Source organism: Oncorhynchus keta, chromosome 4 (assembly GCF_023373465.1).
Source record: "Oncorhynchus keta strain PuntledgeMale-10-30-2019 chromosome 4, Oket_V2, whole genome shotgun sequence".
Lineage (NCBI taxonomy): Eukaryota > Metazoa > Chordata > Actinopteri > Salmoniformes > Salmonidae > Oncorhynchus > Oncorhynchus keta.
Window position 1 is genome coordinate 9,958,000 of NC_068424.1, and position 15,000 is coordinate 9,972,999.

Here is a 15,000-nt window from a genome sequence, read left to right on the forward strand (position 1 = left end):
GACAACTTTAGCGGTGTTAAATAGATTACTAATGCATTCCCCCGGTCCCTAAATGAAGCAGACAACTTTAGCGGTGTTAAATACATTACTAATGTTAAATGAGACAACTTACTAATGCATTTTCCCCGATCCCTAAGTGAAACAGACAACTTTAGTAGTGTTAAATAGATTACTAATGCATTCCCCCGGTCCCTAAATGAAGCAGACAACTTTAGCGGTGTTAAATAGATTACTAATACATTTTTCCCCCCGGTCCATAAATGAAACAGACAACTTTAGCGGTGTTAAATAGATTACTAATGCATTCCCCCGATCCCTAAATGAAACAGACAACTTTAGCGGTGTTAAATAGATTACTAATGCATTCCCCCGATCCCTAAATGAAACAGACAACTTTAGCGGTGTTAAATAGATTACTAATGCATTTTTCCCCCGGTCCCTAAATGAAACAGACAACTTTAGCAGTGTTAAATAGATTACTAATGCATTTTCCCCCCCGGTCCCTAAATGAAACAGACAACTTTAGCGGTGTTAAATAGATTACTAATGCATTTTCCCCCCCGGTCCCTAAATGAAACAGACAACTTTAGCAGTGTTAAATAGATTACTAATGCATTTTTCCCCCCGGTCCCTAAATGAAACAGACAACTTTAGTAGTGTTAAATACATTACTAATGCATTCCCCCCGGTCCCTAAATGAAGCAGACAACTTTAGTAGTGTTAAATAGATTACTAATGCATTACCCCCGGTCCCTAAATGAAGCAGACAACTTTAGTAATGTTAAATAGATTACTAATGCATTCCCCCCGGTTCCTAAATGAAACAGACAACTTTAGTAGTGTTAAATAGATTACTAATGCATTTCCCCCCCCGGTCCCTAAATTAAACAGACAACTTTAGTAGTGTTAAATAGATTACTAATGCATTTATCTCCCCGGTCCCTAAATGAAACAGACAACCTTAGTTGTGTTAAATAGATTACTAATGCATTTATCTCCCCGGTCCCTAAATGAAACAGACAACCTTAGTTGTGTTAAATAGATTACTAATGCATTTATCTCCCCGGTCCCTAAATGAAACAGACAACTTTAGTAGTGTTAAATAGATTACTAATGCATTCATTCATTCTATCAATGTAAGACATTATTCTGGTGAGAACTACTTTATTTAATATTCTGGGGGCAACAAGTTATGACAGAAGAGAAGCTGCATGTATCAAACTATAGTTGACACACAGTGGCCTGACAAATGTCAGAAATTATAATAAGGCCTAACAAATTGTAGGGGATTATAATAAGGCCTAACAAATTGTAGGAGATTATAATAAGGCCTAACAAATTGTAGGGGATTATAATAAGGCCTGACAAATTGTAGGGGATTATAATAAGGCCTGACAAATTGTAGGGGATTATAATAAGGCCTGACAAATTGTAGGAGATTATAATAAGGCCTAACAAATTGTAGGGGATTATAATAAGGCCTAACAAATTGTAGGGGATTATAATAAGGCCTAACAAATTGTAGGAGATTATAATAAGGCCTAACAAATGTCGGAAGTTATAATAAGGCCTAACAAATGTCGGAAGTTATAATAGGGCCTGACAAATTGTAGGAAATTATAAGCAGAATCTTGTATAGATTAGGGGCAAGTAACTAGTAATAAATTATAGTACATGTATTATAGTAGTCTAAATGATTATGGAATTATTATGGTGGATTGAATTGCTCAGGTACTTTTTGAAGTCACGTGTTTTTACATCATTACACAACACCCATGATATGCAAAACTGAATAACTGAGTGTCCCGAATATATTGGTGTGCATGTAAACACACTCTTTGCCCTCCGAGTGGCATCATCACAGTTCTCTCCCTTACTGTACGTACCTGCCCCTGCAGCTATAAATATTCTCCTGTCTATCTGTCCAATCTCATCAATACATCCCTGCTCTTCAAACAGCTGTTGCCACGGTGAGTCTCCATGGTGACAAATCACCGTGGAGACAGGGAGTCAGGGCTTAATGAGAGAACACAGAGCGTTCAGACCCCCTCAGGCGATCAGGAGAAAGGGATTTGGCGCATCACTCTGCCATTAAAAAGGCACATATTCAACCCCCAGAGCTGTGCAGTATTTTAGGACCACATTCGATTAGTACGATATAGACTGCCTTTTCCATTTCAGAAGTCTTTAAGAATGAAGAATCATCTAAAAGCCTCTAGAGGTTGGATGGGGTATAGAGGATCTGTTTAATCATGTGTACAGTGAATCTTCCTTTATTCTCTTAGCCCAAATGGCAACCACTGGACCTCACACAGTGCCACACATACACCGTGGCAGAACAATTACATAGTACATATTAAAACACTATTAATGAAACAGTAGACTACCTTTTTATGATCGTAATTTACATCCAGATGCTGTAATATGTGTTTTCACTACAAATTAATGACATTACATTTCAAGAATATTACATATATTATATATTCCAGTCAAACGCTCCCTAAAACACTTTAGCGAGCAGGTCTTTCTAACCGATCTGGCCCAGGTATCCTGGAAAGATTTTGACCTCATTCCGCCAGTAGAGGATGCCTGGTTATTCTTTAAAAGTGCCTTCCTCACCATCTTAAATAAGCATGCCCAATTGAAAAAAAATTTGAACCAGGAATAGATATAGCCCATGGTTCACTCCAGACCTGACTGCCCTTGACCAGCACAAAACATCCTGTGTCGTACTGCATTAGCATCGAATAGCCCCTGCAATATGCAACTTTTCAGGGAAGTTAGGAACCAATATACACAGGCAGTTAGGAAAGCAAAGGCTAGCTTTTTCAAACATCAATTTGCATCCTGTAGCACAAACTCCCAAAAGGTTCTGGGACACTGTAAAGTCCATGGAGAAAAAGAGCACCTCCTCCCAGCTGCCCACTGCACTAAGAATAGGAAACACAGACACCATCAATCAAGAATTTCAATAAGCATTTTTCTACAGCTGGCCATGCTTTCCACCTGGCTACACCTACCTCCGTCAACAGCTCTGCACCCCCCACATAAACTTGCCCAATCCTCCCCCGTTTCTCCTTCACCCAAATTCAGATAGCTGATGTTATGAAAGAGATGCAAAATCTGGAACCCTACAAATCAAATCTGGACCCTCTCTTTCTAAAATTATCCGCCACAATTCTTGCAACCCCTATTACTGGCCTGTTCAACCTCACTTTTGTATCGTCTGAGATCCCCAAAGATTGGAAAGCTGCCGCGGTCATCCCTCTCTTCAAAGGGGGAGACACTCAAGACTCGAACTGTCATAAACTTATATCCATCCTGCCCTGCCTTTCTAAGGTCTTCGAAAGCCAAGTTAACAAACAGACCACCGACCATTTTGAATCCCACCGTACCTTCTCTGCTATGCAATCTGGTTTGCGAGCTGGTCATGGGTGTACCTCAGCCACGCTCAAGGTCCTAAATGATATCATAACCGCCATCGACAAAAGCCAGTACTGTGCGGCCGTCTTCATCGACCTGGCCAAGGCTTTCGACTCTGTCAATCACAACATCCTCATCGGCAGACTCAACAGCCTTGGTTTCTCATATGACTGCTCAAATGTTCGCTAACTACTTCTCTGATAGAGTTCAGTGTATCAAATCGGAGGGCCTGTTGTCCGGACCTCTGGCAGTCTCTATGGGGGTACCACAGGGATCAATTCTCGGGCCGACTCTTTTCTCTGTATACATCACTGATGTCACTCTTACTGCTGGTGATTCTGTGATCCACCTCGATGCAGACGACACCATTCTGTATACTTCTGGCCCTTCTTTGGACACTGTGTTAACTAATTTCCAGACGAACTTCAATGCCATACAACACTCCTTCCGTGGCCTCCAACTGCTCTTAAATGCAAGGAAAACTAAATGCATGCTCTTCAACCGATCGCTGCCCCTACCTGCCCGCCCGTCCAGCATCACTACTCTGGACGGTTCTGACTTAGAATATGTGGACTACAAATACCTATCAGTCTGGTTAGACTGTAAACCCTCCTTCCAGACTCATATTAAGCATCTCCAATCCAAAATTAAATCTAGAATTGGCTTCCTATTTCGAAACAAAGCATCCATCACTCATGCTTCCTAACATACCCTCGTAAAACTGACCACCATACCGATCCTCGACTTCGGCGATGTCATTTACACAATAGCCTTCAACCCTCTACTCAGCAAATTGGATGCAGTCCATCACAGTGCCATCTGTTTCGTCACCAAAGCCCCATATACTACCCACCACTGCAACCTGTATGATCTCGTTGGCTGGCCCTCGCTTCATTACTCGTCGCCAAACTCATTGGCTCCAGATAAGTCTTTGCTAGGTAAAACCCCACATTATCTCAGCTCACTGGTCACCATAGCAGCACCCACCCGTAGCACGCGCTCCAGCAGGTACATTTTACTGGTCATCCCCAAAGCCAATTCCTCCTTTGGCCGCCTTTCCTTCCAGTTCTCTGTAGCCAATGACTGGAATGAATTGCAAAAATCACTGACGCTGGAGACTCATATCTCCCTCAATAACTTTAAGCATCAGCTATCAGAGCAGCTTACAGATTATTGCGCCTGTACATAGCCCATCTGTAAATAGCCCGTCCAACTACCTCATCCCCATGTTGTTATTTATATTTGTTTTGCTCCATTGCACCCCAGTATCTCTACTTGCACATTCATCTTCTGCACATCTATCACTCCAGTGTTCATTTACTAAATTGTAATTATTTTGCCACTACGGCCTAGTCATTGCTTTACCTCCCTAATCTTAATTCATTTGCACACGCTGTACATAGACATTTCTATTGTGTTATTGACTGTACTTTTGTTTATTCCATGTGTAATTCTGTGTTGTTGTTTGTGTCACACTACTTTGCTTTATCTTGGCCAGGTTGCAGTTGTAAATGAGAACTTGTTCTCAACTGGCCTATCTGGTTAAATCAAGGTGAAATTAACAAAAAATGTAAAATATGTATATAGAACCAATCCCTTATGATAATGAAGTACCAGTCTTGTCCTCTTAGGGGCAGTGTAACCCACAGTAAATGACTTTAGTACTATCTGCCTGCCTGCTGCAGACAGACAGTCAGTCCATGGCACATGGAGAGATACATTGAGGGAGAGAGATAGAGAGCGAGAGAGAGGGAGATAAATGGAGAGAGAGGGATTGAGCAGTGCAAATATTCAGAAGAGATTATCCCAGTTTATGTTTACTCGACCGAGCAGGTCAGTGTGCGTGTACTGTATGCACTGTATGTATGCATGTACGTGCGTGTGTGTGTGTGTGTTGTATGTGTGTGAGAGAGAGAGTGAGAGAGTGTGTGTGTAGTCGTGTGTGAGTGATACAGACCGACAATGTCAGATCGGGCCCCTGTGTGTTTGGCCCTTGAGGCAGTCCCACACCAACTCCCTCTCCCATGAGCCTCGGCTGCAGATGAACACTGGGACAAACAGAGCAGAGGTACCCAACTACCCTGAGTTCACTCCTCTCGTTCTGCTCTTCCTCCATCTCTCTTTCATTATTTCTTGCTATCTCTACTGTCCATATCACTGTCTCATCTTCTCTCTCTTCCTAACACTGCATTTCCTCGGTCACTTTCACTCTTACCTCTCCCTCCATCTCTCACGCTCAAAGTCAGTCTCACTCCATCTCTCTCTCACCTCTGACCTCTCGCTCTCTGTCACCCCCCCAGAGAGGTGCAGGACTGGTTGGCTGGTTGCCATGAGAAGCGTCATCCCTCTCAGCCCTAAATGATGTCCCATCCCTGCTGTCTGTTTCAACCAAACTGCATGACATGAATATTCATCCATGAGTCAATGGATGTGACACATGTGCAGCCTGCAGCTACTGTAGAGCATTGATTACCCTGCAATCCATACTGCCTATTAATTAACACCACAGACGGAGAGGCAACTTTACAGCACATGGGATGTGTCTGTGTGAAGCTGGTTCCTGAGCAGGTCCAAGGTGACTGGTCCAAGGTGACAGAACTGGTCCAAGGTGACAGAGCTAGTGCAAGGTGACAGAGCTAGTGCAAGGTGACAGAGCTAGTGCAAGGTGACAGAACTGGTCCAAGGTGACTGGTCCAAGGTGACAGAACTAGTCCAAGGTGACAGAACTAGTCCAAGGTGACTGGTCCAAGGTGACAGAACTAGTCCAAGGTGACAGAACTGGTCCAAGGTGACAGAACTAGTCCAAGGTGACAGAACTGGTCCAAGGTGACAGAACTAGTCCAAGGTGACAGAACTGGTCCAAGGTGACAGAACTGGTCCAAGGTGACAGAACTGGTCCAAGGTGACAGAACTAGTCCAAGGTGACAGAACTGGTCCAAGGTGACAGAACTGGTCCATGGTGACAGAACTAGTCCATGGTGACAGAGCTAGTCCATGGTGACAGAGCTAGTCCAAGGTGACAGAACTGGTCCATGGTGACAGAACTAGTCCATGGTGACAGAACTGGTCCATGGTGACAGAACTAGTCCATGGTGACAGAACTAGTCCATGGTGACAGAACTGGTCCATGGTGACAGAACTAGTCCATGGTGACAGAACTAGTCCATGGTGACAGAACTGGTCCATGGTGACAGAACTGGTCCATGGTGACAGAACTAGTCCATGGTGACAGAACTGGTCCATGGTGACAGAACTAGTCCATGGTGACAGAACTGGTCCATGGTGACAGAACTGGTCCATGGTGACAGAACTGGTCCATGGTGACAGAACTAGTCCATGGTGACAGAACTGGTCCAAGGTGACAGAACTAGTCCATGGTGACAGAACTAGTCCACGGTGACAGAACTAGTCCATGGTGACAGAACTAGTCCATGGTGACAGAACTAGTCCATGGTGACAGAACTGGAGGTGGAACCTAGTTAATTCATTGTCTGTTTGTTGGGGAGGTGTGTATGTGTATGTGTGTGTGTGTGAATGTGTTTGTGTGTGTATGCCAACAGCACAGCTAACAGCCCAACCAGCCCTACTCCAGTTTAGCAAGCATCTCATTTTTCATGGACCATAACAGCCCAGCTAACAGTCCAGCTAACAGCCCAGCTAAAGCTTGCTCTAGCGAACTTGCAACATTGTATAAAATATTCTGGGACCTCAGAGTTTCCTGCACCAGTGCGCCTGGGACAGACAAAGCTGTATGCTATTTGCACAAGGGATAAGAAGCAGTGTTTGATTTGGGCAGGAGCTCACCGGAGCTTAGAACCGGCACCTCAAACGTTCTACTGCTTCAGCTCCTGTTCCTCTTATAAAATATTAAAAGTAGTGTGGAACTCCTGCACCTAAATATAAACAGTACCAGCACCCAAAATGAGTACCGGAACCTATTTCCAATGGTGGAAAAAGTACCCAATCATCATACTTTAGTAAAAGTAAAGATACTTTAATAGAAAATGACTCAAGTAAAAGTGAAAGTCACCCAGTAAAATACTACTTGAGTTAAAGTCACGCAGGCACACGCACACACGCGCACACACACACACCCACGCACACGCACATGCACACACACGCACACACACGCACACACACACGCACACACACACACACACACCCTGTAGCAGCTGTAAAATTACTAGCCTCACCGGGGGTGGTAACAGCAGCCTCCCTGACCGGGGGTGGTAAACAGCAGCCTGACCGTGGGTGGTAACAGCTTATCTGGCTGAAGAGAGGACATATGACTTGTTATTGTGCAGTTTCTATGTCAATATTGTTAAAAAATTGTTAGCCAATTTAACAAATAAAATGAAAGAAGAGGTTGAAAAAGAATTCTGACACCAAATCCTGTTTAGATTTCTGTTAGATAATTAGGAAAACATTTTATACTGTATCTGCCCCACTGTCCAACAGCATGTTTCTGTTTCAAGGTCAAGGCATCATATGTATTAGAGGAGTTGCAGTATATCTGTCCACATTCCTGCGTTGTTTTGAAATCCTCCCTATTGTACAGTGTGTTCTCTGGCAGTAAGTTAAAGGCCAGACTGATTTCAGCAGTTTGTTTGGGTTCATGAAAATGACATGCTTGCTAAACTGGAGTAGGGCCATCATATCTAAGTTAGCTGGGTTAGCTGGGCTGTTAGCTGGGCTGTTAACTGGGCTGTTAGCTTGACAATTAACTGGGCTGTTAGCTGGGCTGTTAACTTGACTATTAACTGGGCTGTTATTTGGGCTGTTAGCTTGACAATTAACTGGGCTGTTAGCTTGACTATTAACTGGGCTGTTAGCTTGACTATTAACTGGGCTGTTAGCTGGGCTGTTAGCTTGACTATTAACTGGGCTGTTAGCTGGGCTGTTAGCTGGGCTGTTAGCTTGATAATTAACTGGGCTTTTAGCTGGGCTGTTAACTTGACTATTAACTGGGCTGTTAGCTGGGCTGTTATTTGGGCTGTTAGCTTGACAATTAACTGGGCTGTTAGCTGGGCTGTTAGCTTGACTATTAACTGGGCTGTTAGCTGGGCTGTTAGCTTGACAATTAACTGGGCTGTTAGCTGGGCTGTTAGCTGGGCTGTTAGCTTGATAATTAACTGGGCTGTTAGCTGGGCTGTTAACTTGACTATTAACTGGGCTGTTAGCTGGGCTGTTAGCTTGATAATTAACTGGGCTGTTAGCTGGGCTGTTAGCTTGACTATTAACTGGGCTGTTAGCTTGACAATTAACTGGGCTGTTAACTGGGCTGTTAGCTGGGCTGTTAGCTGGGCTGTTAGCTGGGAAGTTAGCTTGACTATTAACTGGGCTGTTAGCAGGTCAGGCCTGACCCAAATAGTCGGTACAGTGTTTCAAGTTTGTTGCAGACATGTGTAGCTAATCATGTGTGTAGCCAATGTGATTTATTATAAGATATTTATTTTTATCAGGATATTTCCAACCTGCAGACTGCAATGTTTTGATACGTTGGCTTTATGTCGACTATTTTAACATATTTGGCAATAGGTTTGTATCATTTTCATTTAGATTTGGATAGAATTTTGATTAACCACATGACAATGATTTGGGAGAGATTAAATTAAACTTTCACGAAAATGTGCAATATGAAAACCATAACTGGCACGCCGATCGGTAGAAATGGTAAGATAAATGGCCATTCAACATGAGAAAGGTTGTCGACTCCTGGTGTGGCCTATCACCTGCAACATCAGGAGAGAAAGGGTGGATACTTTAAAGAATCTGAAATATATAATATAGATAAAAAACACTTTTTTTGGTTACAACATGATTCAGGTCTATATGTGTTATTTCATAGTTTTGATGTCTTCAATATTATTCTACAACGTAGAAAATAGTCAAATAAAGAGCATCGCAGTGCTAGCTCTGTCGCAGCTGGCCTCGACCGGGAGGCCCATGGGGCGTCGCACAATTGGCCCAGCGTGGTCCGGGTTAGGGAGGGTTTGACCGGCAGGGATATCCTTGTCTCATCGTGCACTAGCGACTCCTGTGGCGAGCCGGGCGCAGTGCACGCTGACACGGTCGCCAGGTGTACGGTGTTTCCTCAGAGACATTGGTGTGGCTGGCTTCCTGGTTGGATGGGCATTGTGTCAAGAAGCAGTGCAGCTTGGTTGGGTCGTGTTTCAGAGGACTCATGCCTCTCGACCTTCGCCTCTCCCGAGTCCGTACGGGAGTTGCAGCGATGAGACAAGACTGTAACTACCAATTGGATACCAAGAAATTGAGGTGAAAAAATACAACAACAAAAGAGAATACTAAAATATATAAATAAATAATGAGAAACCCTTGAATGAGTAGATGAGTCCTTTTGACAGGTACTGTATATATACACAATGCCTTCGGAAAGTATTCAGACCCCTTTATTTTTTCCACATTTTGTTAAGTTACAGCCTTATTCTAAAAAATGTATAAAATAAATAAAATCCTCAGTAATCTACACAGAATACCCCATAATCACAAAGCGAAAACAGGTTTTTAGAAATGTTTGTAAATTGTAAAAAAATATATAATAAAAAACAAAAAAAAGAAACACCGTATTTCCATAAGTATTCAGACCCTTTGCTATGTGACTCGAAGTTAAACTCAGGTGCATCCTGTTTCCATTGATCATCCTTGAGATGTTTCTACAACTTGATTGGAGTCCACCTGTGGTAAATTCAATTGATTGGACATGTTTGGCACACAACTGTCTATATAAGGTCCCACAGTTGACAGTGCATATCAGAGCAAAAACCTAGCCATGAGGTTGAAGGAATTGTCCGTAGAGCTCTGAGACAGGATTGTGTCGAGGCACAGATCTGGGGAAGGGTACCAAAACATTTCAACAGCATTGAAGGTCCCCAAGAACACAGTGGCCTACCCCATTCTTAAATGGAAGAAGTTTGGAACCACCAAGACTCTTCCTAGAGCTTGTCACCCAGCCAAATTGAGCAATTGGGGAGAAGGGCCTTGGTCAAGGAGGTGACCAAGAACCCGATGGTCACTCTAACAGAGCTCTAGTGTTCCTCTGTGGAGATGGGCCAACCTCCCAGAAGGACAACCATCTCTGCAGGACTCCACCAATCAGGCCTTTATGGTAGAGTGGCCAGACGGAAGCCACTCCTCAGGAAAAGGAACATGACAGCCCACTTGGACTTAGCCAAAAGGCATCTGAAGATGCTTAGACCTGAATGCCAAGCGTCATGTTTTGAGGAAACCTGGCACCATCCCTACGGTGGTGCAGGCATCATGCTATGGTGCTGTTTTTCAGCGGCAGGGACAGGGAGAGTTCTCAGGATCGAGGCAAAGACGAATGTAGCAAAGTACAAAAAGATCCTTGATGAAAACCTGCTCCAGAGTGCTCAAGACTTTAGACTGGGGTGAAGGTTCACCTTCCAACAGGGCAATGACCCTAAGCACACAGACAAGACAAAGCAGCAGTGGCTTCGGGACAAGTCTCTGAATGTCACTGAGTGGCCCAGCCAGAGTCCGGACTTGAATCAAATAGAAACATCTCTGGAGAGACCTGAAAATAGCTGTGCAGCAAAGCTCCCCATTCATCCTGACAGAGCTTGAGAGGATCTGCAGAGGAGAATGGGAGAAACTCCCCAAATACAGGTGTGCCAAGCTTGTAGCGTCATACCCAAGAAGACTCGAGGCTGTAATCACTGCCAAAGGTGCTTCAACAAAGTACTGAGTAAAGGGTCTGAATACATATGTAAATTTGATATAATTTTAAAAAATATATATAACTTTACACAAACATTTCGAAAAACCTGCTTTTCCTTTGTCATTATGGGGTATTGTGTGTAGATTGATGAGGGGAAAAAAAAATCATTTTATCAGTTTAAGAATACGGCTGTAAAGTAACAAAATTTGGAAAAGTTCAAAGGGTCTGAATACATTCCTAATGCAAAAGGGCTTTATTACAGACATAAATATTACTCAGCACCTGTCAGGTGGATGGATTATCTTGGCAAAGGACAAATGCTTAATAACAGGGATAGAAACAAACATGTTGTGTTTATATTTTTGTCCAGTGTACTTTAGAATGACTCAATTTGGCTTTGTTCTTCTCTCTATCTGAGATTTATACCTCTGACTGATAAACTAATTGTGTTTGTGTTCTTCTGTCCTTTTCTTCTATTCTCGGGGTCAGAGAAAAAGAGTAGACGAGGAGAGCGTGTCTGTCTGTCTGTCTGTCTGTCTGTCTGTCTGTCTGTCTGTCTGTCTGTCTGTCTGTCTGTCTGTCTGTCTGTCTGTCTGTCTGTCTGTCTGTCTGCCTGGCCTGCCTGCCTGCCTGCCTGTCTGTCTGTCTGCTGTCTGTCTGCCTGCCTGCCTGCCTGCCTGCCTGCCTGCCTGCCTGCTGCCTCCTGTCTGTCTGTCTGTCTGTCTGTCTGTCTGTCTGTCTGTCTGTCTGTCTGTCTGTCTGTCTTCAGGCTGTCTGTCTGCCTGCCTGTATGTGTCTTCAGGCTGTGTGTCTGTCTGCCTGTCTGTATGTCAGTTTTCAGGTTGTCTGTCTGTCTGTCTTCAGACTGTCTGTCTTCAGTCTTCTACCTCTCTTCCTCCACTGTCATTCTTGAGCAATAATGAAGCACAAATGCAACAAGGGTAGTCATACATGAAGATGCTTAATTTTAAGTTCCTCTGCGTACACATCACGGATAAAATGAAAACAATAGCGCCTGTTCAACCTCAGGATGCTGAAGTATTTTGGCTTGTCACCTAAAACCCTCACAAACTTTTACAGATGTGCAATTGAGAGCATCCTGTCGGGCTGTATCACCGCCTGGTACGGCAACTGCACCGCCCTCACCCGAAAAGCTCTCCAGAGGGTGGTGCGGTCTGCACAACGCATCACCGGGGGAAAACTACCTGCCCACCAGGACACCTACAGCACCCGATGTCACAGGAAGGCCAAAAATATCTTCAAGGACAACAACCACCCGAGCCACTGCCTGTTCACAACGCTATCATCCAGAAGGTGAGGTAAGTATAGGTGCATGATACCTGGGACCAAGAGACTGAAAAACAGCTTCTATCTCAAGGCCATCAGACTGTTAAACAGCCGTCACTAACACAGAAAGGCTGCTGCAAACATACAAACTTGAATCATTGGCCACTTTAATAAATGGATCACTAGTCACTTTAAATAATGCCACATTAATAATGTGTTCATATCTTACATTACTCATCTCATATGTATATACTGTATTCTACACAATCTATTGCATCTGGCCTATACCGCTCGGTCATCGTTCATCCATACATTTATATGTACATATTCTTATCTCATCCCTTTAGATTTGTGAGTAAAAGGTAGTTGTTGGGGAATTGTTAGATATGATATGTTGTTAGCTATTACTACACTGTCGGAACTAGACGCACAAGCATTTGGCTACACTCGCATTAATATCGGCTAACGATGTGTATGTGACCAATAAAATTAGAATTTATTTTATTTATACTGTATGTACAACTACCCGGTGGTTTATACAGACCGTACCCTATCTGCTTTCTTTCATAGAGGGATGGAAACACTGTTTTGTCCAGACATCCTCCTGGTTTGCCTGTGCCAGTCTGTGCCACCCTCCCCCTCTGGCAGGAAATACTCTTGGTCTGACTGTGCAAGCTTTTTCCACACACCCCCTCTCCATCATCCCAGCAGGCCAGTGGCAGTGCCCCCCCCTCTCCATCATCCCAGCAGGCCAGTGGCAGTGCCACCCCCTCCTGAGGAATCCTAATTAAGAAGGAAACAGGGAAGCTGGGGTCTCTTTAAGGCAACCTCTGGCTGACAACTTGTTTACCAAGCTATTTTCGACCCAGTGACAGGCAGGGCACAGACAAGCAGAGGGATGGAAGCGCGAGGCATAGACACTCACTCAAGGACCACACACACACACACACACACACACACACACACACACACACACACACACACACACACACACACACACACACACACACACACACACACACACACACACACACACACACACACACACACACACTGGTAATGCTGCAGCGGTATGAGATAAGAGACACTATGAGGCAATGACCACCCAGTCCAATGCCTACTGAAATTATAAGCCTGACAACTGACATTGTCCAGCCTCCCCCCACACACCACACGCTGTCAGGCTGAAAGAAACCCAGATGTGCCCTTCCCCTTCCACAGCTGACTGGTAGTCAGTGAGAATCAGAGTGTCTACAGTCAGTGTTTTATATTGAAGCAATAAGGCCAGAGGGGGTGTGGTATATGGCCAATATACCACGACCTGGACACAGCCCTTAGCCGTGGTATATTGGTCATACTGTATATGACAAACCCCCAAGGTCCTTAATGCTATTATAAATTGGTTACCAACGTAACCAAGGCTGTTAGCCAATCAATTAAGGTTTATAATTAGAGGACATGTGGTCGTCCCCCCCATCCTCCAGGACACTACCACCCCCTAGGTATCCTACTGGAGGGGGGAGAGGGGCTGGGAGGGGGGTCCTGGTGTGACCCCCATCTGTTCCCTTTCCAGGGGTCTGTCCATTGCTCCATCGCTCAGACTTTCAGAGGGAAGGTCGACAACCACAGAACCTCTGGAGACAGAGAATTACACAGAGTGAATGGCTATGGAACGTTGAGGTCAATTCTTTCTAGTGTTGTAAACAAACATGATGATCATTACCAACCGACCAGGCGGGGGCGAACACAGGCCTCCGTCCTTCATACAGCATTTTGATCTAATTCAGGATTAGGTTGTGCGGTTGTTATTATTATTTTGTCCGATGGACGGATTAGTGGTTATCAAAGTAGAAAGGATTCCAGCCCCATCTCTCTCTCTCTCTTTATATATCTATCCCCATGTCTCTCTCTCTTTATATATCTATCCCCATGTCTCTCTCTCTTTATATATCTATCCCCATGTCTCTCTCTCTCTCTTTATATATCTATCCCCATCTCTCTCTCTCTCTTTATATATCTATCCCCATGTCTCTCTCTCTTTATATATCTATCCCCATGTCTCTCTCTCTTTTATATATCTATCCCCATCTCTCTCTCTCTCTTTATATATCTATCCCCATCTCTCTCTCTCTCTTTATATATCTATCCCCATCTCTCTCTCTCTTTATATATCTATCCCCATCTCTCTCTCTCTTTTATATATCTATCCCCATCTCTCTCTCTCTTTATATATCTATCCCCATGTCTCTCTCTCTTATATATCTATCCCCATCTCTCTCTCTCTTTTATATATCTATCCCCATGTCTCTCTCTCTTTATATATCTATCCCCATCTCTCTCTCTCTTTATATATCTATCCCCATGTCTCTCTCTCTTTATATATCTATCCCCATCTCTCTCTCTCTTTATATATCTATCCCCATCCCCTCTCTCTCTTTATATATCTATCCCCATCTCTCTCTCTCTTTTATATATCTATCCCCATGTCTCTCTCTCTCTTTATATATATCTATCCCCATCTCTCTCTCTCTTTATATATCTATCCCCATCTCTCTCTCTCTTTATATATCTATCCCCATGTCTCTCTCTCT

At 43.8% G+C, this 15,000-nt stretch overlaps 1 protein-coding gene across 5 annotated transcripts in view; it reads right to left on the reverse strand.

The window, feature by feature from the left end:
• Positions 1–15,000, reverse strand: part of LOC118378312 (rho guanine nucleotide exchange factor 4-like) — a 101,569-nt gene that overhangs the window by 54,905 nt on the left and 31,664 nt on the right. For 2 of the 5 annotated variants that reach the window (XM_052499845.1, XM_052499829.1), the window contains exon 2: positions 7,617–7,693. The exons of the other annotated variants lie outside the window; for them this stretch is intronic. Coding sequence is in view for 1 of the 2 variants with exons in the window: in XM_052499829.1 (XP_052355789.1) it covers positions 7,617–7,693 (77 nt within the window). In the remaining variant the exon portion in view is untranslated. The remainder of the gene's footprint in view (positions 1–7,616; positions 7,694–15,000) is intronic. 5 annotated transcript variants of the gene reach the window in all.